This window comes from Patella vulgata, chromosome 5 (assembly GCF_932274485.2).
Source record: "Patella vulgata chromosome 5, xgPatVulg1.2, whole genome shotgun sequence".
Classification (NCBI taxonomy): Eukaryota; Metazoa; Mollusca; class Gastropoda; family Patellidae; genus Patella; species Patella vulgata.
The window spans coordinates 64686331-64711137 of NC_065883.2; the positions used below are offsets into that span (position 1 = coordinate 64686331).

Here is a 24807-nt window from a genome sequence, read left to right on the forward strand (position 1 = left end):
GGTATTTTAAACTCTTTATGTTAGGTATCTCAAACTCTTTATTTAGGAATCTCAAAACCATTTTTTTTTTAGGTATCTTAAAACGCTTAATTTTAGGTTTCTGAAAACTCCTTACTTGTGTATTTCAAAACTCTTTATTAGGGTATCTTTTTATTTTAGTTATCTCAAATCTCTTTCTTAAATTCTTTACTGTATCTCAAAACTCTGTATTAATATATCTCAAAACTCTGTATTAATATATCTCAAAACTCTGTATTAATATATCTCAAAATTATTTTAGGTATCTCAAAACTCTTTATGATATCTCAAAACTCTTTATTTTATGTATCTCAAAACTCTGTATTAATATATCTCAAAATTATGTTTGAAATATATCTCAAAACTATTTTAGGTATCTCAAAACTCTTTATGTATCTCAAAACTCTGTGTTGATGTATCTCAAAATTCTTTATTTTATGTATCTCAAAACACTTTATTTAGGTATCTCAAGCGCAATTTTTTGAGGATCTCTTGGATTTTGTAGAGTATCTGAATATGATGGTGTCCATGTTACTTTCTGGTTTGCTTCAGGTTTCTGTAGCTGATAGGTAACAGAGATGGGTGTAATAGACTTGATGCAGTAGTTGGCACAATCTTCAACTGTAAGGAAATTATTCTTGTTTCCACCACAACCACCGTAAAAAAATTCTTTACAAGTTTTACTCTCAACATCATAATAAAACCTTGGCATCAAAGCTTTACACATTCCTATTATTGGCTTCAAGTTACACACTAAAATGTAGGAATTACAAATTACATTTAAAACAACACTATTACAAGAAGACACAGTCGTCAACATCCTGCCCCGAAAACAAGTTCGGGACGGACGGGGCACATTTCAATAATGCTTTATGATGGCAGCGATGGGTGTCGTATGCAATTTGTACACCTACACTTTCGAAAACGACTGGTTTCACTTGACTATATATTTTTGTTTTGGCGATCCCAATCGTTAATTATTGCCTGCTTTTGTTTGATCACAAGTTAACATCGATGTGGCCTTAATTTGACCAGGTGTGTGAAAGAGAATATGAAATAAGTTTTAACGCCCACTCAAAAATATGTAAAAATTATTATTTTACTGTCCTGCTTAAGTGTCAGTACAAGAACAACAGCGTCCACGGAATCCAACTTCAATGAGGGACCTAGGAAACTTATGAGCATCGACCGAAAAAATTGTGATCAAAACGTCTTTAAAAAAACCCCCATAAAGTGGGAATATCGGCGATAAGGAAATCTTAGAAATGTGAACTAAATGTGCAATTAGTAAATCCCTTTTATAATCGGAGAAGCCAAGGAAAATGCGATCTGAGAATCTATGAGATCAGATATAAAGAAATCTCAGAATAATATGCATTATGCGATCTGAGAATCTATGAGATCAGATTTAAAAGAATCTCAGAATAATATGCATTATGCGATATGAGAATCTACGAGATCAGATTTAAAAGAATCTCAGAATAATATGCATTATGTAAGATGTAAGCGCCACATCTGCCTATTGCAGTTTTTTTTTTTGGCCTCAAATGTTATATGAATTATCAATTAGACATTTATACACCTGCCAAGATCAATGATTATTAACGAATTAAAGCACGGTCGCCATTTAATAATTTAATTTAAAAATGGATAATCGAAACTATCATAGCGAGAACTACCAGCTCGTTATCTACATAATACATATTAAGTATGAATATTGCTATATACGTTTTATTTGCGTTTTGTTATAATCCTTACCTTCGGCTGGATAATCTGAAATGGTCTCCGCCGCTTTACATCCACATAGAATACCCAACAAGATTAACGCCCGCATTTTTGGTAACTGTATTTCGATAACAATCCGTGAATATCTTCAACAGAAGTGACCAATTTGTTATTTTATTTCTTTAAATATCAATAAATAATGTAAAATAATATACAGAATCAATATTTGCTTTTATATCCAGCATATGGACATTTCCCATGGAAAATATCTTAATAGTTACTATATACTTATTATAACTAACCAGTAATATCAAAAAAGCCAAGCAAATATTGAAAAAAAAAATCTTATTATTAGTTTATATACCCCATCAACAGTACATGACACACGAATGTAACCAAACCTAAAAATATTAACAATTATAGTCGAATAATAATTGAAAGCAATTTATAAATTAAGTGTCCTCAATATGTGCACTAGCTAACCTAAAATGTGCAGTTTCGTCCCCAATCATGATTTTGTGCATTATGGAAGATTTAGATAACGAGCTATCCCTGCTCGCTATAATAGTTCAAAAATAGATTATGAAGAATTAATAAATTTAAATTCTGAGTCAAATTACTTTATTCGGAGCGAAGTCATGGGTGTTTGTTTATTATCGTAGCAATGGTACTTGACAATCGAGACTATATTGTGAAAACTTTAAAATCTGTTAGACAGCACCAATTCGGCCTACTCTTAATTTAATTTTAACTATCCACGTTTTGTCTTCCTTTCCACGAACAATTTGCCCCCCCCCCCCATCCCTGTCAAACTGGGCTATCATGATTCATTCCATTCTGACACCAATCGAAAGAAAACAACAAAATCTTACTTTTCAAAAGTGATTCATTCTTATTCCTTCAAATTTAGAACATATTCAGACACACTGTTATTTGTCATGCAGTGTGAGTTAGTTACCAGGTGTAAAAACAACTTATTATGTTTACAATTTCGTATTTAAACAACTGGGATTGTAACTTGTGTTTATCCCAAGGCAATGATTTTTTTCCCAGTAATTATTAAACTGTGTTGAAATTTAATAGGAACGGAATGAGTTTTAACCAATGAGTTTTAACACCTAACTACACAATACATACAATAAAATATAATAAAATGGTGTTTAACGTTCTACTCCGACTGGGCTAATGAAGACCGGCATGGGCATACGCCATACAGTGTGCTATGAGGGTAAATCTAACCAATGCATTAGATAAACCTGTCACATAGATTCCATAACAACATTTGCTGCAATAACATGAACAAGATTCACCAAATTGATCATAGGCAATAACTGTAGCAGTAATTATTGAAAGTGTTGAAATTCAAATGAATTCTTCATCTTCCTTATTACAATGCAACTTGATGAAATAATCAGTTTTATGGCTGAAGCTTCAAAAGATCAAAACATGTTCACATTTAGTAAGCTTTCGGTCAAAATTATATAAAGTGATCAAGAGCAATAACTCCAGCAATCAATATCTGAAATCATTGGAATTCAAATGACTTCTTTATTCATTCTTATCTACTTGAATTGATCATGCAATGTAAAATTAATGTAGCATAAAATGTGTATGACTGTTGCAGGGAAATAACCCCCCCAAATTCAAAGAGAAAATATAGATACTGGCATAGGCCATGCAGTGTGTTGTGCTATGAGACAATTTTTGCCACGGTGGTGGTGCTTCAGCCTACTCTTTATGTAATTTCGAACTGTCAGGGAATCATCAACATGTTATCAATGATATACATGGGACAATGGTTTTTTATCTCATCCAAACAACTGGGAACTTTCCTGCACCACTGACAAGGGGAAACCAGACATGGCTAAAGTACTGTTTACTAAGAAACAGAATAACAATATACTTATTTATTTACAGTAACAATAATAACAGGAGCTTGGGACTGATAACAATATATACACTTACATACATAATAATGTAAAATATGTACATCTAATTGATAAATAAACAAAATTCAAAAATAACATAAAATAAATATTATACGCTAAATATAAATATAAAATACATTGACTTTCAAATTTTTTTAACCAAAGTTTCATTCAAATGGCTTTTTTAGGGTCATGTATTTAAATTCTTAAATATTAATCCAAAATAGTCAAGTATGACTTGAGTTATGCATGCAGCACTTATAATCTAACCTTTTAACATTCAGAGACTAAAAAATATTTTACCTTACAAATTGGTAAAATTGACTATTTACTGATAATTACTAGGTAACAGTCACATTTATACTTAGCTCACAGATGTATTACACCAATGACATACATGTATATATCTGACCTTGCCATACAAGTAAGGTGATCAACAATATCCCCCTAATCTCGCCTGATTATAAAATGTAGAAATCTGACCATCCACATATCTTAAACAGCAGATAAATGGTCACTTTATAGACTCTCTTTATGATGCTCACTCACTTATCTCCAAATACAGTGAAATCCTGCAATTGAGAGAGAAATGGGGTTTAACGTCCACTTGACACAAACTAGGTCATTTTGGGACTAACATATGGTTTAGTTTTATTTCAATAATTCGTCTGCAAGTAGGGGCCTTTAGCAGTAGGAGCAAATTGGATTACCCGGAGAAAACCCCATAAGGTTGGACAGGCGATCCCACTCCTTGTCACATACAAGCATGTGGAATCGAACCCAGACCACTTGACTCAATGACAGACCTCTAACTACATGTTAAATCACTAGACCCTCCCAGTTTTAAATCACTAGACCCTCCCAGTTTTTATCTTTAATAGATGAGTGGTCTCTATATTAAAATGTGAGCGGCCTGTAATACTGAGGTGAATGTTGAGCAGGATTCCACTGTAACATACTAGGAGAAAGCAATTTTGCTCTCAGCATATTATTATGTAATGGCAAGGTCTGTATATATGTACTAAAAAAGCGATCTGATATACAAAATGCATTTTGGCTGATTAGAAATATAAGGCAATCAAACTTGATAAACACAAAACAAATAAAAAACATTTATAATTTGAATGTTAATTAAAGCTGTTAATAAAATAAGCTAGTTTAAATATACTATACATTTATACACACAAACCTATAACCTATACTCATTCTGACTTGACAAAATACAAACATCATACAAATAAGTACTCTATAACAAGTTTACAGTCCAATCATGTTCAAGTATAAATTTGGAGATTGCATTTAAAGAGTAGTTCAGCCATTCAGTAATTATCTAATACGAGTGAAGAGTCCAGGGGAAGAACGATTTAAGTCATGTTTTTGTCTTTTCGCATAAAAGGCAAAACAGACTTTTGGACGCAAATGCTTGATGCGAATAGAACAAGTGGGTTTAATTACAACTTCAAAATGATGTTTAATACGAATCATAATTACCAGTACAACAACTGACTTCCACTTATCAGCCAAATTAAGGTCAAATAAAAGACATATTTGTCTTGGAGGCCATTTCAGAAGGGCCTTGGTTTGATGTGATTCCAATCGTTTTTACCTGAAATTGATTGTTCCACAGAAAGCTTATACAATTAGCTACCAGATGGCACCATTAACTGGAGTTCGTTGAAAAGGTGACTTAGATCGTTCTTCCCCGGGGCTCTTCAAGTATTCAAGAAATTTGAGTGTAATATACATTTATACACACAAACTTATAACCTATTCTCATCCTGACTTGACAAATTACAAACCCTATATTCCGTTTCATAAAAGTGGTATCATGCTTGAGAAATGATCTGCTTACTCTTTCTAAACATCTGTTACCATTTCTGAATAACTGTTTTACAGTACCAGTGCCATGCTATGTACAATTTTATATGTACCGGGTAGTCATTTGAACACAATAAAATCATCTCTTATTAGGGAAGATACCGGGCTAAGAAAAGTTGTAAGCTTTTTCATTATGGAAAAAACAATATGAATGTCATTAACTAATGAATAACATTGTTGATTCTGTAGCAGGCTATCAGTGTTAAAGAAACACTAGCCCTTTGTCTATTATCATTGACTGACAAACAATAATTTTTCATTTAACATAATTTGACCATGTTCAGTTATATTGGACATATTCATTTCTGACCATAATGTAGTTATATTGAACATACTCATATCTGACCATAATGTAGTTATATTGAACATACTCATATCTGACCATATGTAGTTATATTGAACATACTAATATCTGACCATATGTAGTTATATTGAACATATTCATATTTGACCATATGTAGTTAGATCGGACATATTCATAACTGATCATAATGTAGTTATATTGGACATATTCATATCTGACCATATGTAGTTATATTGGACATATTCATATGTGACCACATTGGAGGCTTATTTTACAATCCATTACTAAGATTCTGTAGATTTTAAATATCTATATAAATTAAAAAAAATAAACTACAACACATTCTTATGGAAGAACAATTACTGATTTATTTGTGTGATGTTTTAAAGAGTATTCTCTAGATGTTTTCAAGCAAGTACAGTAACAAATGTGTAGAGTAATTATATACATGTATAGACAAGCAACAACACCAATTCTTGTCTTTACATGTATTTAAAATACAGATGTGACCTCATCCTTTGATGTTGGCGTACCATTATTTCCAATTATGTACAAAAGGCAACTTGTCAATCGTACATTATCTATACTAGATGAAATATTGGACTTGTGTGACGTATTTCATTGAAAAGCACGTGAGGGATAGTGTCTGTATTTTAAGTTGTTCAATGGTCTTAAGCTAAAGACATTGCGTAATATACTGAAACAACACTAACACCTCGTGCAGTATCAATATATTACTTAAAGACTCGCTCTCGACCAGTATCAATATATTACTTAATGTCTCGCTCTCGACCAGTATCAATATATTACTTAAAGACTCGCTCTCGACCAGTATCAATATATTACTTAAAGACTCGCTCTCGACCAGTATCAATATATTACTTAAAGACTCGCTCTCGACCAGTATCAATATATTACTTAATGTCTCGCTCTCAACCAGTATCAATATATTACTTAAAGACTCGCTCTCGACCAGTATCAATATTTTACTTAAAGACTCGCTCTCGACCAGTATCAATATATTACTTAATGTCTCGCTCTCGACCAGTATCAATATATTACTTAATGTCTCGCTCTCGACCATTGAACCATATATAACTCTTCTACACATTTGTTACTGTACTTATTTGAAAACTTTGAGAAAACAATCTTCAAAACTTCGAACAAATACATTAGTAATTAATCTTCCATAAGTATGTGTTATAGTTAATTGCTCTATCCAGTTTCTACTGGTAAATGCCTCTAAAAGATTATATAAATCTACACTTCTATTCAAAGAGAATATATAATACATGTTGTTTTAAATAGATCAGTGAATGGATATTTACAATAAATATTTAATCATTGGACTAATTTGATTTGATATCAACTGGCTGTATTTTTTGGTACAGTGTTAATGATTCTTTTGGTTTATTTCTAAGATGGATGAATGAAATATGTACCACTGTAACTATGTTGTAGTTATGGTTAAATTGCTAGTTACTTTTATACATATGGCACAACACTGAATATTCATGAGTATAAATTATTCAAAACAACCAATCATCTTCCATTGTTACTGATGACATTTGGTCTGTTAGCTGTTCAGTCACAGAGTTATCTGGAAAAAAGTTGAAAAAATCAATAAAATAAAAATAATTGACAGCAAAAAAAAATGGTCTAGAAAAGAACTGAGACAAAGTTCATCAAGAATAATTTAGATCTCTGTTCAGGATGGCAAAAAGATGCAAATATTGTTATCCAGGCCTATGTTAATAGGGTAGAATTTCGGAGCTGATCACCCAGATTATGTGGAAACTGCAATAAAGTATCACAGAGATTCAGCTAGTTGTACAGAATTAACCCGCCATATTCACAAAAATATATTTGCAATGACTCACTTAGGCTAAGACAACTGCTAATGATCTCCCCTTGTCAGATATTAGGGAGAGAGAGAAAGAGAGAGAGAGAAATGGGGTTTTACATTCACTCAACACAAACCGGGTCATTTCGGGACTAACACATGGTTCAATTTTATTTCAATAATTCGCTTGGGAGAAAACTGGAGGACACAGAGAAAACCCATGAGGTTGGACAGGGTAGGGGTCCTTAGCAGGGGGAAGAAACCGGAAGACCCGGAGAAAACCCACGATGTTGGACAGGCGCCCCTACTCCTTGTCATGTACAACCGGGGAATCGAAACCACACCAGTTGACTCAATGACAGACCTTATGATACAGCGCGCACGTGCTAACCATTCGGCCATCCAACCCCCTCTCAGATAATAGGAGCATGAATAAATAAAGATATTAAGCTGTACCTTTAGGAAGTCTACTGGCATCTGTTAAAGGTGTGACTGGATGTAAAAGACCAGGTAAAACATCTGTTGTCTTTTTACGTAGATTCTTTAAGAATGGATGACCCAGTAGAGCTGTAGCAGTTGGTCTGTAGTAATAAATATATTCAGTAAGAATGATAACTTGAAATGTGTGAACTTTATCAACTTAAGTTTTAGAGCAGGAGTTCGCAACCCTTCTTCCTGTTTACCCCTAGAAACATTTTGAACTAAATTTAACACCACCTTGTTTTGTTCAATAATTTCAGTTTACACCTCTACCAAAATAAAGCAATTCTATTTTTTGGTCATAATTAAGTTCAAATAACAATAACACTTAACAAGGCTACTTCAATTATTTGCTTCTCAACTTCAAATTGTCTTCAAAAATTATATGTACAAATACAGATTTAGCAAATTTATCAACTAGGTAGGCCTAATTTACTCCAAGTAGTCCAAGTTAGGAACCAATGCTCTAGAGCGTCTTCCAAGGAATTTTAAACAATGAACATATGGTTTCATAGACAGGAGTAAACGTGATAAATGACTACATAAAATATTGGTATATTAAAAACCATCATATAAATGTATGAAAGTAAATCATAATAATGACATTGAAATGATTAGCAAGTTTTACCTAAGGTTTGGATCCTTTTCTAAACATAAACCAACAAAATTATGAAAATGCTGTGAAAATGTCCGCTGGAAAATGGCAGTTTCAGCTTTTGTTTCTTCATTTACTGTCTGACCTGAAAACAAGAATAATGTTTTGTCTATAGTAATTTCACATATGAAATGATGGTTTTATCAATATTATCTTTATATTTGGTAATACAAAATGTTGATTATCTGAAGAGCTTAATAAAATAAGCGAAAGTGTTAGTAATCGACAAATAATGTAGTTCTTTTTTCAAAAACTTTTATATTTTTGTACATATATTTCAAGGTTAGCATCCATTCTGAAACTACTCTTCAGTGTATTCAAGAATTTACTAACGAGGATTTTTTAACCACAAATATAATCTCTAACATTCTGAATTTCGTATTTTTGGAAGGTTGCAGATCCTTTTTTTTGGGCCAGACCAGATAGCAACCTACACTGGTTACAGTATTTGACTTTTACTACATGTGGAAGTCAAGAAATTTGATGAGACATTAAAATTTGATCAACCTACCATTAATATCATCTTCTACTATAAAATCTGCTACTGTTGTAGAATCAGCTAATATTGGTTTAGTACCATTTAACTTCTCTAATAACATCTAAAATATAATACATAGCCAAGCTTTTAAATGTTTTATCAGGTAGGATAATTTGGGTTAAAATTATAAAAAACACAGAATTCTTTTTTATATGTTTCCTGAAGGTATTAATAAGCTGAATAAACATAAACAAAAGTAAAAAGACATTTGTATAATTTTTTTTACAATCTTGTTGAACTTAGTTTCAACAGAAGGAAAGATTTCACTCATTTTCCTCTATGCACAGACTTTAAAGATTGATGTTTAGAAATTCCAGTTGATTTAAAACCTTTTTCAATTCCATTTTTTTTCGAGGATTTTGAATTATACTACACATGGCTTGGTCTTTACAAGTGTGACACTCTTAATGTTAAACGACAATGATGCTCTTGTTTTCTAGAAGGTTCACATACCTAACTGTCTCATTCACTTTGATACTTTAGATTATCTGACAAGCAATAATAAAATCTTTTTTTTTTTTGGTGGTTCAGATGCATGCACAAACACCTTTAAAGTTGCCGATTCTGATTTTTAATGCTTGTTGTTTGATAATATATAATTTAAACAATGACTGAGCAGTAAATTGTTGTTAGAATTACAATGCTCATTAAACAAACATATTATTTTATCATTCTTACCTGTGTAGCAGGCATATCAGAGAAAGGTGTTTGACCATTACCTAATTCACATGCGGTAATACCTATACTGTATATATCAGACTTAGTATCATAACCTGCCAAATTCTGTAATAAAACATACATCAATATAAAATACATTGTGACCTATACACAATTCTAGTGATGTTTTATCTTATTTAGCTTGATTCTTGTGTAGTATGTTAAATGTAAGGCCGATAAAACAAAATTTTAAAATATGAATTTTCACCAACAGAAATGATTCTACAATAAAAGTACATAAGAAGTTATTATCTTTACGATACACTAGTGGTTGACTCGAATACGCATGGGTAGAGCCCTAAACTAGAAGTAGAATAATTCCAAAACTGGTAGTAGTAGTACATGTTGTATAAAACCAGCAGGCCTTAGCACAAGCTGCTCTTATATCCAAGATTTGAGCCTTGGGGCAGCTCCAGTATAGCTACCAACCCCAAATAAACAGACAGATACAATCACAAATATAGATTTAAGGTAGGTGGAACAACCCAAGCTTAACTATATGTACAGGTAGCTTCTTTTGCTTATGGTACATAATATAGATATTGAATAAAAACCATCATTATATATGATCCTTTAGTGACATTTAGCCTTTAAAAACATAACAAAACTAACACAGTTATATGGGACAACAATCACACATACATGACGGTTCAATAAGTATGCTCATATCGTTATCAGCTTTTGTTAATCTTTATATAAATATGTATATACCTGTTTTAAAATTTCGGGACTGAACCATTGAAGACATTGAATAGCATTATCTGGGTAAGAATGAACAGTTTTATATCTTTTTCCACCTTGTATCATAGAGTAAGCATACTGTAAACCTGATAAACATACTTTACCATTAGCTCCTATTAATATATGGGCAGCTTTTACAGATCTGAAATATAACCATATAATAATCAAAATTAAAATCGAGTGAAAAATTGTACTGTGGTCATTTAGAGATTTATTATACAGCTGACTCACACATAATCTTTCAAACAGGCCTTATTAAAGAATACAACTTTGATTTTAGTGCTCAGCCAATGAACTATTTGTGAAAAAAGTCGCTGCTACATACCTATGTACCATTCCTCAATATGGGTATTTAGAGACTTATAAGAGGGATTTTACAAATTACAACATTGTGATAGTTGAATGTTTAAAAGGAATATCAGTCAAAAATTGATTCAATTCTGATCGGAAAAGATCCCAAAAAGTTCTATGGCCTTTTACAAGAAAACTATGATATTACTGGTCAGCCAAGTATTTTTAATTTATGTTTTTTTCGTGAATAAGATTGCTGGTACATACCTATGAATTATTCCTCTATTGTGAAGATATTCTAAAGCTTGTAAAATATCTCTAAGTATATAAGCTATTGTTTGTTCTGATAAACCAGTTGAAAAATAAGCATGAATCAAATCTCTACACGAACCTGAAATATTTAACACAGTAATTGTAAATAGGTAAACAGTAAACAAGATATCAGTTTCAGACAAAAATATAAATTAATTACTTTCACATTTATCTTTAAATAAAGCATCAAGCAATAAAACCCTTAGACAAAGTATTGATGTAATGAAACTAAACAGTAAGTTTAATTTCATCAAATAGAATCAGGGTTATCATGTCATCAGAAGCAGAGTAATTGTGTTCCAAACAAACGGATGGACAAACTCATTTTAATAGTCTACTGGTTTCTCCGAAAGGCAGTTGGATAGTTGCATACCTTACAAGTAAATAAACTAATGTTCCCCCCACCCCTCCACCCACCTGCAAAATAAACCTAAAAAAAATAACAAACTGTGGAACTGATTGTTGAAAAAATATTCATTACCAATAGTTTATTATCCATGTCAATGAATACTGTAAGACTTACCAAAAGCCATTAAAGGCATGACAGTCCATAGTTCCTGACAGTACATAAAATTACAGTAATGAGGTATTATCTTGCTATGATGTAATGTCTGACATAGAACTATTTCATTCTGAAAAACATAAAGAATATTTTGGTAAATAAAAAAAGTTCTTCCTATAACATCCCACATGATATCAAGCTGTTGCTTTATACAAGATAGTCCTGGCAATAGGTTTTAAATTCAAGAGAAGTCAACAGTGTCTAAATTTGCCCATACTTCGTCCAATTAATTCTACCAGTATTTGAAAAAATCTGGACAAGCATCACACAATCAACATACCTACCAAATTTGTTGAAATCCATAATTTTAAGGTGCTTTAGGAAAAGACATTGACTAATTGGAACAGCGACAGACCTCATACAAAAACAATGCTGACCATGCAATCTTGGAATTTTTTTCTTCTTAATTTTTTCAAAGTAACATAGTAAACACAAATCTTTAAGATTTAAAGTTATAATAAAGAATTTGAATACTAACCTGAAGGGTGTTATAATCTAAACCTGGGGTTTCTAAACAAATTCTTTTAATAGCTACTAACTGACCAGATGTTAAATGTTTAGCTAGATTGATATTAGCTGCTTCATTATGACCTTTACCTGTAATATAAATAGGATGTCAATCATTGTTATACATCTAAAAATAATCTCTTTCATAAGAAAATGAAACAAAAGGTACGGTATGTCAGAATTAGCAAAAATAACAGCATGATAAATTAGAATTTTATAATCTGCTAATCATCAATGCCGTGAAAATGGTGTGAATGGTGAATCACGAAAAGGAGAGAGAAAGAGTCCCCTTGATACAAACTAGGTCATTTCGGGACCAACACATGGTTCAACCCTATTTCAATAATTCGCTTGCACATAGGGGTTTTTAGCAGTGGGACAAAACCAGAGGACCCGGAGAAAACCCATGAAGTTTGACAGGCGACCATATTCTTTGTCACATACAACCAGGGAATCGAAAGCATGCCAGTTGACTCAATGACAGACCTTATGATACAGCACGTACATGCTAACCAATTGGCCATCCAACCCCTCCGAATCAGCAAGAGGAATATCAGTTCAAAAATGGTTCATCATTTATTAATTTTACAACATTTTGCATGGCCCATTTTTAATTCGACTGAACCCTCTAGCGTTTACATTTTTGTTTTGTAATGTTCAATATTCAATTTGAGTAGATTGTAGTATTGATTAAGCCATGAAAACTCAAATACTGTGCAAAAATTGCACAGTCTGGATCAGTAACTTCGTTATAATGTCCAAAATACCAACAAACCTATAGTTGTATAAAGTTCATAACACGCTGCTGCAGGTTCAAATTCCAGACCGGCTATAGAATTACTTTCTGATGAGGACATTCCATCTGTCTTTACTGGTGTCTCTGCCCTATCATTAGGCTAAACAAAATAGATAATAATAAATACATGTAATGATACTGTTTAATATATACTAGAGAATCATAAATAATGATATATATAGAATTATAATTAGAAATATGATAAATGTTATTACATATGCCTTCAGGTAACAGATTCTATTTAGTATGAAAAGTAAAGACAGATCTGTTTGATCCAAAGAAAACAAACATGCATTGAAGAAAATTAACAATCATTAAAGCAACTCAATGCAGAGCATAGTGCAGAGCAGAAGTACAAAAAAGCCCAAAAGAAAAATACTATACAAGAAATGTCTGTCCTTTGCAAGACCAATCTTAAGCATGCACATTTGAACAGGCAGTATTTATGATTAAAGAGATATTGCATACTTAATATTGAATTTTTAATCATATAATAAATTACAGGATCAAGAACAATTTTCAAAGGTGAAGTTCAGTCATTGCAGATTCTTTATATTTTATTTATTATTAAGTAATAAAATAGTTTTCACAATGCAGAACCTGAGGTATAAATTATTTTGGTTTAATTAACGTGTCAGCTGTGGTCTTACAAGGTTAACTGTTAGTCACAGTTTATAAATAAAACTATGTGTCTGCTTCTTCTCACTCTATGTAACCGTGGCTGTGGCTGAGTACAACACAGAAGTGGTTGGATAATGAAGACTAATATAGATAGCATAAGCGCTGGTTAGTTTGTTACTAATTGATGACAATTCCTCTCATAACGTCACAACCAGTGCACCAATTTGTACCTGGGGTTGAGCATGACACTACTCCATCACTAGATTATGTATAAAATATATAGAATCTGTTGTCATATTCCTTTCTGAATCAGTCAATTGTACTTGTATGGCCAATCTCTGAAATTGCAAACTTGAGACACATTCAGCTTTTGATCACAATATCTCTTTAAGCTTGAGTAAATAATGACACATCAAGGGCGTATATCAATATACTGTACAACAATATGCATTTTAATCCAATAAAAAAAACACAGCTGATTTACAATAGATCAATATTAAAACAAGTGCTTGAAAATAACGATGACACATGCAGAACTAATTTCAACGTGAACAGGTGAGACTAGCTGATATTTAATAATAATTATATTAAGTCACGTGATAAGTAGGGCCGGGAACAGAAGATGTTAGAACTACACAAGAAGATTATTTAATATGTGTACATGGTAAAAGTTATATTAAAGGACAATATTGTTGTCAGTCATTATCACATATGTGATAGAACTGGTTAAACTTGTTCCAAATATAATTTTATCACAGAGAGCATTGCTACGATAGCTGAGTAATACAGGTTTCTGTTATCACTCTGTTCTTCAGTCAGTTATATGGAGGGATGGCTCGTGTTTCCCTTTGGCATTCGTCACTTCCGATTCAGGAAACCAATATTACTCAGCTATCATAGCAATGATCTCTGTGATAAAATTATATTTCGAACGTGTTTAATTAGTTTTATCACATATGTGATAATGATTGGCACCAAATATTGTCCTTTAAGTCATGTGATAAGTGGTGCAGGAAACAGAAGATAGTATTAGAACTACACAAGAAGATTATGTAATATGTGTACAGGGTAAACTATATATTAAGTCATGTGATAAGTGGTGCAGGAAACAGAACTATACAAGAATATTATTTTATATATTTAAAGGTAAACTATATATTAAGTCATGTGATAAGTGGTGCAGGAAATAGAACACAATAATATTATTTTATAGATTTAAAGGTAAACTATATATTAAGTCATGTGATAAGTGATGTAGGAAATAGAAGTATTACAAAAGAAGATTATTAATATTTATACAGGGTAAAGTTTATATTAGATCAGAAAAAGAGAGAGAGAGAGAGAGAAATGGGGTTTAACGTCCAATCGTCACAAACTAGGACTAATATATGGTTTAATTTTATTTCAATAATTTGCTGGCGCATAGGGGTCTTTAGCAGTGGGAGGAAACCGGAGGATCCGGAGAAAACCCACGAGGTTAGACAGGCGACCCTACTCCTTGTCACGTACAACCGGGGATTCGAAATCACGCCAGTCGACTCAATGACAGACTTTATCAGAAAGAAAAAAAAAGCAGTAGGATAATAAAAATCGGTAACTAAACTAAAATCATATCAAAATTATATGGTTTAAATATAATTAACTAAAATACAATATTAAAATAATTATTGGTATCAAACAAAGAATTAAAAATGAGACGTAAATTGTTATAAACTTTGAAATAATACACAAAAAAGTTCTCAACAATAATCCATGCTTTAAAAAATTTAAAAATATGTGTGAAGGAATTTTATTTCAAACGTTTGTTCTTATTCAAACCCACACAAAATGGTATTTTGGTCCATCCAATGACTGAAGTGATTCCCTTACTTAAAATTATGGCAATCATCCTGAACAGACAAGCAGGGTTCTATTGCAGTTGTGGAGGAGTCCGTTAGAACCCGACCATAGGACCTTGCATTTTTCGTAACATCCGAGCGACTAGACACTGTCCTTGCCAGGCCTCTGTCCTGTACACTTACAACGGAAAACCACACTGCAAAATCCCATGGAACTTTCTTGACCAACATTGGGATCATACCACAGACCTTCTGATTAGTGACATAGTGCTTTACCTTGGTGGTAGTGAAAAGACTTGTTAGGCATATACTATACTGTAACTTAGTAGTAACATTGTGATTACAGAAAACTGAAACCTTGTTTGTTTTTTTGTGTTTGTGTGTGTGTGTGTTGTTTGTTTATTTGTGTGTTTGTTTGTATGTATGTGTGTTCGATATTCACTACATGGTTGAACTATTTGTTTACAAGAAAATATGTGGTGTCCCTCGGCAAACCTCAGCAGATTCCAGTACCCGGATTACCAACAGCATTGCCCATGACGACGCCTTTGAAGAATGTTTTATCATACAAATATTTCAAAGTCTGAAGCTGTTTTTCTCTCAAGTTTATCCGATTTTCTTTAGACAATGACAAGTTTGCACTGAAAATTCTACACACTCTTCAAACGACGCAATTGTGAGAACTTCTTTCAAAAAGCGGCAAGTTTTCCTAATAAGTAAACCGGTGCCACATCGCAATTTTATAGGAGTAGGTACATATCACTTACCGTCATACAGCCGAGGCTAGATGTAGGGTACCGGAATGTGCCGAGGTTTGCTGAGTGTCTATGGTGTAGCTTATTATGTAGTTGGTGCGGAATTATTAAGAAATTTGTCTGCTACGCAACCATGACAGGATGTCTGAGGTAGAAAACTCCATTTTGCAATATTAGGTAGCGGGAGTTATCCACCTTGCACAAGATGTTTTTCATTACATGTATCTATTTTTGATCTATTATAGCTATAAGCATAGGCGTACGATCTGGGGGGGGCGGCCACCCCCCCTTTTTGGGCACCAAATGCTGATAAAATTTGGGCACACAATTGTACTTTGTAAAAGTTGTATAAAAAAATATTGTGTTCTTGAATGTGTCCAATTTAACAGCGAATTTATTATTATTATGTAACATACTAAGAACCTAACTACATTTTTTGGACACCAACCACCACCGCCCCCCTAGTCAAAAATTTCGCCGTACGCCTATGGCTATAAGGACCAGCTTTTTATCTAAATCTTACATAATGTATCTTTAATGATTATTGCGTTATTATGGATATCGCAACTGTGGGTGACACAAGCCACAGATAACACAGCTAGTTAATATCTTCATTATAAAAATTACTGGCTTAAATATATAATATTATGAGTTTAAGGTCATAGCCTGTTTAGTTGTAAACTAATACCTCACGAACCAATCTTGATACTCCTTTAACAGATGTTTTTATTTGGTACAGTATGTGCAGATGGAATTGACAATTACTGATTACTGCATCATTATTAAGGATGTTGCAATGCTGGGTAACACAACTAGGTTAAAATTCACATGTGTAAGTTACAAACATCAGTGCAATAGAACTGCACACAATAGGGTAACAGGGTAAATTTGATAGAAATGGGATAAATAAGTATGGTTATATATACAAAACAAGATATAGATATGAATATGAGCATAATATTTTAAGCTTATAAAGTTCAAGCTGCATGCGCATGCAAAATCTCCCTTACCAGTGCAGTGTAAGTACTGCGGTCATAGGGTCTTGGACCATCTGACTCGGATACTCGCCCTTTCGAGCACCCACAGTGCTAAGAATAAAACAAAAGAAAGAGTGACCTCCTCAATAACGAACCCAAAGTATTAAATAAACAAAATATAAGTAGTGTTCTAGAGAGTGAGAGAAAAGGGGTTTTACATTCACTCGACACACACTAGGTCATTTTGGGGCTAACATTATTCAATTTTATTTCAATAAATTGCTTGCGCGTAGGGGTCTTTAGCAGTGGCTGGAAACCGGACGACCCAGAGAAAACCCACGGGGTTAAGTAGGTGATCACGTACAATTGTAGGATCAATACCATGTCACTTGACTCCATGGCGGACTCTATGATGTAAAGTGGACGCGTTAAACCCTTCTTCCACCCAACCCCTTAAATTCATTAAAGTTTTTGACTAATTGTCTACCACCTCAGACATAAGACAATGTAAAATGGTCAGACATTTTATTCCGATTAAGCAAAATGTAATTGAGTTCCCACCACGCCTTCAATCAATAATCTCCCCTGTTAGTATTTTACATGAGGTTTAAAAGTTAAGAAAAGTAAGTTTGTAATAAAATTGGGGAGAAAAAAAAAAGGAGTACCGGTATGTGTCCAATGGGATTTACAAGGGAATCAAAAATGGGAAAATCATCACCCCTATTGCATTAATAAAACTACATCTATATAATAGATAGACACATGATGCATTTTAATACTTGGTCATTCTACATTTATATTATTAATCAACACATTCTATTACTATATATTGGTAGCTAGAACGTTTCCATAGTTATAGATATATGTATTGGTATCAATTCTATTACTATATAATGTGGCTAGAACTTTTCAATAGTTATAATATCCAGATATTGATATCAATTTTATTACTATAGCTAGAACACTTCCATATTTATATATATTCTAGCTATAGCATAGCTAGAATGTTTGCATAGTTATAATCTAGGTATTGATATCAGTTTTATTACTATAGCTAGAACGCTTCGATATTCATAATGTAGGTATTGATATCAATTTTATTACTATATAGCATAGCTAGAACGTTAGCATAGTTATTATCTAGCTAATAATAACAATTTTATTACTATATAGCATAGCTAGAACGTTAGCATAGTTATTATCTAGCTAATAATAACAATTTTATTACTATAGCTAGTAACATTTCCATAGTTACAACTAGATATTGGTATCAATTCTATTACTATATACTGGTAGCTAGAACACTTTCATACTTATAATCTAGGTATTGGGTATCAATACTTACAATACATGCACTATTGTTGCATAGAAATACTTATTAATAAATTATTATACATATAATAGTTTACTTCAAATATCCACATTTTGAGTCATAATTATAAGAGAGTTAATTTAATACCGCTTCCCAATTATCAAGTGTAGGGATGAAATGAAAAGATATACCCTATATTGTACATTTAATTCTAATTACCGGTAAATGTGTAAATTTGAATTTGTTTAAAAAGAAAACGTGTATAAGGTTCTGATTTTTTGATGAATGATGATGGCTGATGTGCTGCTTTTTTTTAACATTAGTCTCTGCAGAGAATGGGACTTTTATGTACAGATCATGAGGTATGTGAAATGTGGCTATAGGACCTTATTTTAAATGATGAGTGTGTGCGTTACCATATCAACAAGCAACTGACAGAATGGAACATGTGTAGTGTCAATTTCAGTGTCAATACATCATACACAATGTGCCTTGACCACATTAGCTAGCTTCTGTCAGACAATTTGCTAATGGTGCAAATGCACTTCACAATGACAATACTGAAAACAAATTTTATTAAGATATGAGACAGATATATTTTGTAATAACATGACATTATGAATATGAGGTGATATGAAAAACAATATGTCTGTATATGTATAACAGGGCTTTCATATAATAAATTTGCCGGGCAGGTGGTAGTTGTTTGAGGTATTTTGTTTAGAATAACCATCTTTTAGGATTATTATTATTTTTGTTATATTTTAAATGATTTTATACATGAAAGCTATAAATTTGACTGTAATTATTGTGTTTTAAGCATGTAAATAGACTGACTGGGAAGACTGGTATAGATGATTGAAACAAGAGTCCTGATTTATAGTACGGTAATTTTATACAGTCTTGACAATAAAACAAAATAATAGTTTAATGGCCATTTTTCCTTATAGTGTTTTGGCTATTAGTACATGTATTACTATCATTTTATAGTGAAGGCCCAATATTAACTATTGCAGTACAGTCATCCGGTAACTACTTAACTAACAATCTGAATTTGGTCATACAAGTTATATTTTGTGCACAAGAAATGAAAAGAAATTAAAGGAAACCTTAACAAAGGTCAGTGATGTCTAATAAACTAATGATAAAAATTTACATGTTTAGACATTAAATTATCATTAACTAATGTTTGGAAATTAAAGTATTATTCAATTAAATTCAGTGACTTTAATGCATTTGCAATATGATAATACATTACAGATTAGGTAAAGTGTACAGATCAGGTTTCTGTACAATAAACTTAGTTTGTAATTTATTTGAACTTACCAAGAAAGACATTAGATGGTTCCTTATGTTGTAGAACAGTATGTGATATAGTTACATTTATCTTCTATCTGAAATATATAATAGGACTACACAATTTAATCAAAAACTCTAATCCTTTTAAGGGGAGGCACTGCTCGACAAATATGAATTTTAAAATAACTGGCTTCTAATAATGCTATCAACTTGAAATTTTCAGGAATTGTTCACATCGACAAAATAGGCTAATCGGCAGTTTTGGGGGAATCTGCTTTACTGGTTACCATGGAAACAAAAAAAATCATTTTTACTGCTTAAAAAAAATCGTTCTCTGAAAGTATCAAAGGTAGAAGCCTGGAACTTTTTTTTAAAATGTTCCTAGGACATTTCTCTGTGCAATTATCAATATGGTGTTGTTATTCTGTCCTTACATGTCATTCTATTCAACAAAACAAAAATTATGAAAAATGTTGTTTTCAATGAGAGATTTCAAATGCCAATTTACTACACTAAAAATTCATTTAGAGTACTGAAAATCCTTATTTGCATGGAACTAACATTACTTAAGTATGTGTGTAAGTTTCAGACATATCTGTTGTAAACTTTTCAAGAATGATTTTTTGTAAGGTTGTCGACTGTTGATATTTTACTTTTTGAGAAATTAAGACATAAAGAGGTAAAACAGCAAAATTTGAATTGCAAGAGTGTTCAAAAGTGCATTTTTTCTATCATAAACCACTTTATATGTATTTTCTTTAATTACAAGTGAAATAAAAATGAATGAACATCACAAGTATGCAAATATAAAAAATCGATAATTTGAGTCAAAATTGACATTTGTCGACCCTTGCCTCCCCTTAAAGATTGATCATCATCAACAAGAATATGTATAAAAATTATGTACCATAATATTATCGTGTTCAAAATAACACCAATTTATCAAAATCCAAATATTGACCAGCTAGAGACCAACGATCATTTACCTCCTTAAATATCACTAAAAAAGATACGCCCACAGCAGCTAAATCGTCTGGGCAGTGAACAAGAGTTGTCGCATAATTTTACTTTCTTTCGGTAATGAAAAATTTATAATTTACTATGATTAAGAGTAACAACTCATTAAGTAATTATCAGAAAATCATTACAATTGGTTTGGTTTTTATAAAGTTCTGCCCCATGCTAACGTTTAGTATACGAAACATTTGGTATCATGGATTTAGCTGTTCAAGTTATCAAAATTCATTGAAAATCAATATACTTGTTTGTCTCAAGACCTTAAACTTTGTATCAATCTGAAGTCAATCGGATGATAAATTTAGCCTCTAGAGCATCCACAAGATATTTCGAAATGATCAAGGGCCATTACTCTGGCAGTAATTATTGGAAATTGCTGAAAATCAATAGACTTGTTCGTCTCATGACGTTAAACACTGTGTATAAATTTAAAGTCAATTTGATATTAACTTTGGCCTCTAGAGCGTCCATAAGATATTTTGAATTGATCAAGGGCCATAACTCTGGCAGTAATTATCGGAAAATCGCTGAAAATCAATAGGCTTCTTCGTCTCATGACGTTAAACACTGTGTATAAATTTAAAGTCAATTTGATATTAACTTTGGCTCTAGAGCGTCCATAAGATATTTTGAATTGATCAAGGGCCATAACTCTGGTAGTAATTATCAGAAATCGCTGAAAATCAATAGGCTTCTTCGTCTCATGAATTTAAAGTCAATTGGATATTAACTTTAGCCTCTAGAGCGTCCACAAACAATTGTGGACGCCGGACAGACGGGGGCGACGACAATAAATCGAACAATAACAATAATAATATACGACCACATTTCAGTGTGGGCGTATAAAAGAGTACACCTAGTAAATTTATAATAAAAACATATTTTTCTCAGCAGTGCACTGACAGATTTGTCCCACATTCTGCACACAATCTAACTGTAGACAAATCAATTCAAATTAGGCCTGTGTATTGTGACCAAAAATCGCATTGCAATATATTGTGATACTTAACAAAAAGTATTGCAATATATTGCAGTATTATAATACTTTAATACAGCCCTAATTCAAATTGAATAAAATATGAGGAATGAGGATATCTCTTAAAGGTTCTGGAAAATAAAATGATTGTTCCTAGTCTTACTCTCTCCAACTTGTATTATATTGAGCACTATGAGAATCATGAGAATGTATTATGTAACATAATAGACTAATGTAGGTCTAGTTTAAATTCCATTGTGGTATAAACTGGCACTGAATGAAACTGAAAACAAGACTTTTTAAAAGTGTTAGTGATGATTATTGATGATCACGAAATGAATGCACCTGAAGTGAAAGAGAGAGAGAGAAATAGGGTTTAACGTCCAATCGACACAAACTAGGTCATTTGGGGAGTAAAATATGGTTCAATTTTATTTCAATAATTTGCTTGCACGTAGGAGTCTTTAGCAGTGGGAGGAAACCAGAGGACCCAGAGAAAACCAACGAGATTGGACAGGCGACCCTACTCCTTGTCAGGTACAACCGGGGAATCGAAACCACGCCAGTTGACTCAATGGCAGACCTTATGATACAGCGCACACATGCTAACCATTCGGCCATCCAACCACCCATACCTGGAGTACTTGATCAAATACAGCTGAAGTAGGCCATCAGTCATTACTCATCTACATGTATATATATATACATGTAAATAAAGATATGTGTATGTTTGCCAATCACGCTTCGTTGCAGCGATCCACCCCCGGTGGTATCAAATTAAGCAGCATGATCCCAAGAATGTTTTAGGCCACGATTTATGAAGGTCAAGGTCTGTATTAGGCCTAATCTGTTTGCATGTAGTTGCTAAATATTCATTCATTTTTATCATGATTTATTATCACACTGTTTGTTTAAATTCAAATTGTTTATCATTAAAGGAGCTAAATCGCTAATATTTGGGACCTAGTAATTGACCCAAATGGTTTGCACACGCATATGATAATGTAATCTGATTGTATATGAACCGATAAACATTCAACTGTTTCCATTTTGACTCGATTTACATTCAACTGTTTCCATTTTGACTCTTATTTCAAATCAGTTAGGTCCAGTGAAATATGGCATGAGTCTCAACTGAATAGAAATTTCTAGCGTCTGGTTATTCCAGTCTATTGCGCATGCTGTCCAGATAAGTTATGAGTTGTGGAATATGTTTAGCCTCGCTCTTTCTGGTCACTTGTTACAAATGACGATGAAACGCACTATGGTACACAATTCGTGTTGTTGATCTTCAGAACCATTTCCCATACAAACAACTAATCACTCTGCTTAATATCAGATCATTCCCCTTAATTTCTAAATTACTCTTCTTATCGAAACTGGGAGAGCTTTTTTAGGGGAAAGATTTTTTCAATTTGTTCATTAAGGGGAGCTTTTCTCTGCTCTCCTCTAAAATACAAAAAAACAACGACTGCAGAAGCCTACCTTTTCCCGGTAAGATAACATTGACAAATAATTCGGGTTGTCAAAGTGTAAGAATTTGGATGATATTGAGATAAGAGACTTAACTACTTTTAACTGCTGCTCTATAAATGGGTTAGAAATGGTACCACTACTGATGTCTTCCGCCTTACTCCAGCCACAGTAGTGGCTCGTCCTTACGGAGTTCCTTTGCGCAAGTTTTTTTAGTGAAAGTTTTACAAAAAGTTTACTGGCCTATACCTCCCCTAATTTACACATAAACTGACCCAAAACAGTACTGCACTTAGCTTAACATATAATAAATCAATTCCTATTGAAATAAAGGTGAAGCCTTACCGCATAATTATATGATTTGATGAAACTCAACTGCTACGCGAAATTTCAACAGGCTGGTGTCATGGCCGCTTGTGTGTAATACGTCATCACAAGAAACACCGCTATGCAAATGTAGAACGCATAACCACAAAGAAAAACTGTTTGTTAACTGTTTAGTGGTCCAGTCTTCACTATTTGTCATAGAATTACTTATTCCAATACAAACTGTAATGATATGTGTTGACAATTGTGCGTTTGAACCTATTTGAACTTGCGTACGGATTCTTAGACTGTATCAATTGTAACGTTAAACACACAGTTTAACGTTACAAGTATAGTAACTATAAATGGGTGATTTAATTAATATGACTAGGTCTTATCTAAACTTATTGTGTGCATATATAATATTCCTCGAATAATATCTCAACTTCTTTGCACGTGTCTAAAGTTAAAAACAGGCAAAATGGTAGGAATATCTCATTTTGGCAAAATCATCAGAAACAATTCATTTTAACTCTTGATCCCATCACCCAGATAGGCAGGTGCAGTGTAAACAGACATGACCCAAATTATGACAAATAGACACTTGGCTTTCAGTTTTCATTTTTGTTATTTTTCATGACTTTTGGGGCTCAACTATTCTCTTGATTTTGATAATTCAGTCGATGATTACCTCGATGAGTCTGACGACATTTAAAAGGTGTACGTTGTCAATATTTACTGTTTTAAATAGAAAAGAACACATCTATTTAATTCTAACATTAAAGATATAGAAAAATAAAATGTTTACAAAGATGTCAAACTAAAAAATGCATTAATGGCTGCAATTGTTCACTAAATAGATATTTTCACAAATGTTTACCTTTTTGCAATGGAACTGTGTTCAGTCTTATTCCTTCCTTCTACAGAAAAGAGCAAAT

At 32.6% G+C, this 24807-nt stretch overlaps 1 protein-coding gene across 2 annotated transcripts; it reads right to left on the minus strand.

The window, feature by feature from the left end:
* Positions 1-614: 614 nt before the first annotated feature.
* Positions 615-24791, minus strand: LOC126820248 (STE20-related kinase adapter protein alpha). Of its 2 annotated transcripts, XM_050548082.2 has the most exons (14): positions 23909-24063; positions 20125-20192; positions 13275-13395; positions 12471-12589; positions 11954-12062; positions 11386-11509; positions 10798-10969; positions 10048-10152; positions 9343-9430; positions 8805-8916; positions 8153-8277; positions 2616-7453; positions 1777-1923; positions 615-771 (listed from the first exon to the last, which is right to left on the minus strand). In XM_050548082.2, the coding sequence occupies exons 2-12, from the start codon at positions 20134-20136 to the stop codon at positions 7383-7385; spliced, it is 1158 nt and encodes a 385-aa protein (XP_050404039.1). In that variant the 5' UTR covers positions 20137-20192; positions 23909-24063; the 3' UTR covers positions 615-771; positions 1777-1923; positions 2616-7382. The 2 variants fall into 2 exon arrangements, with proteins under 2 accessions (XP_050404039.1, XP_050404036.1); XM_050548079.2 differs by lacking the exons at positions 615-771; positions 1777-1923; positions 23909-24063 and adding exons at positions 17520-17597; positions 24750-24791 and having other exon boundaries at positions 1994-7453.
* Positions 24792-24807: the final 16 nt, after the last annotated feature.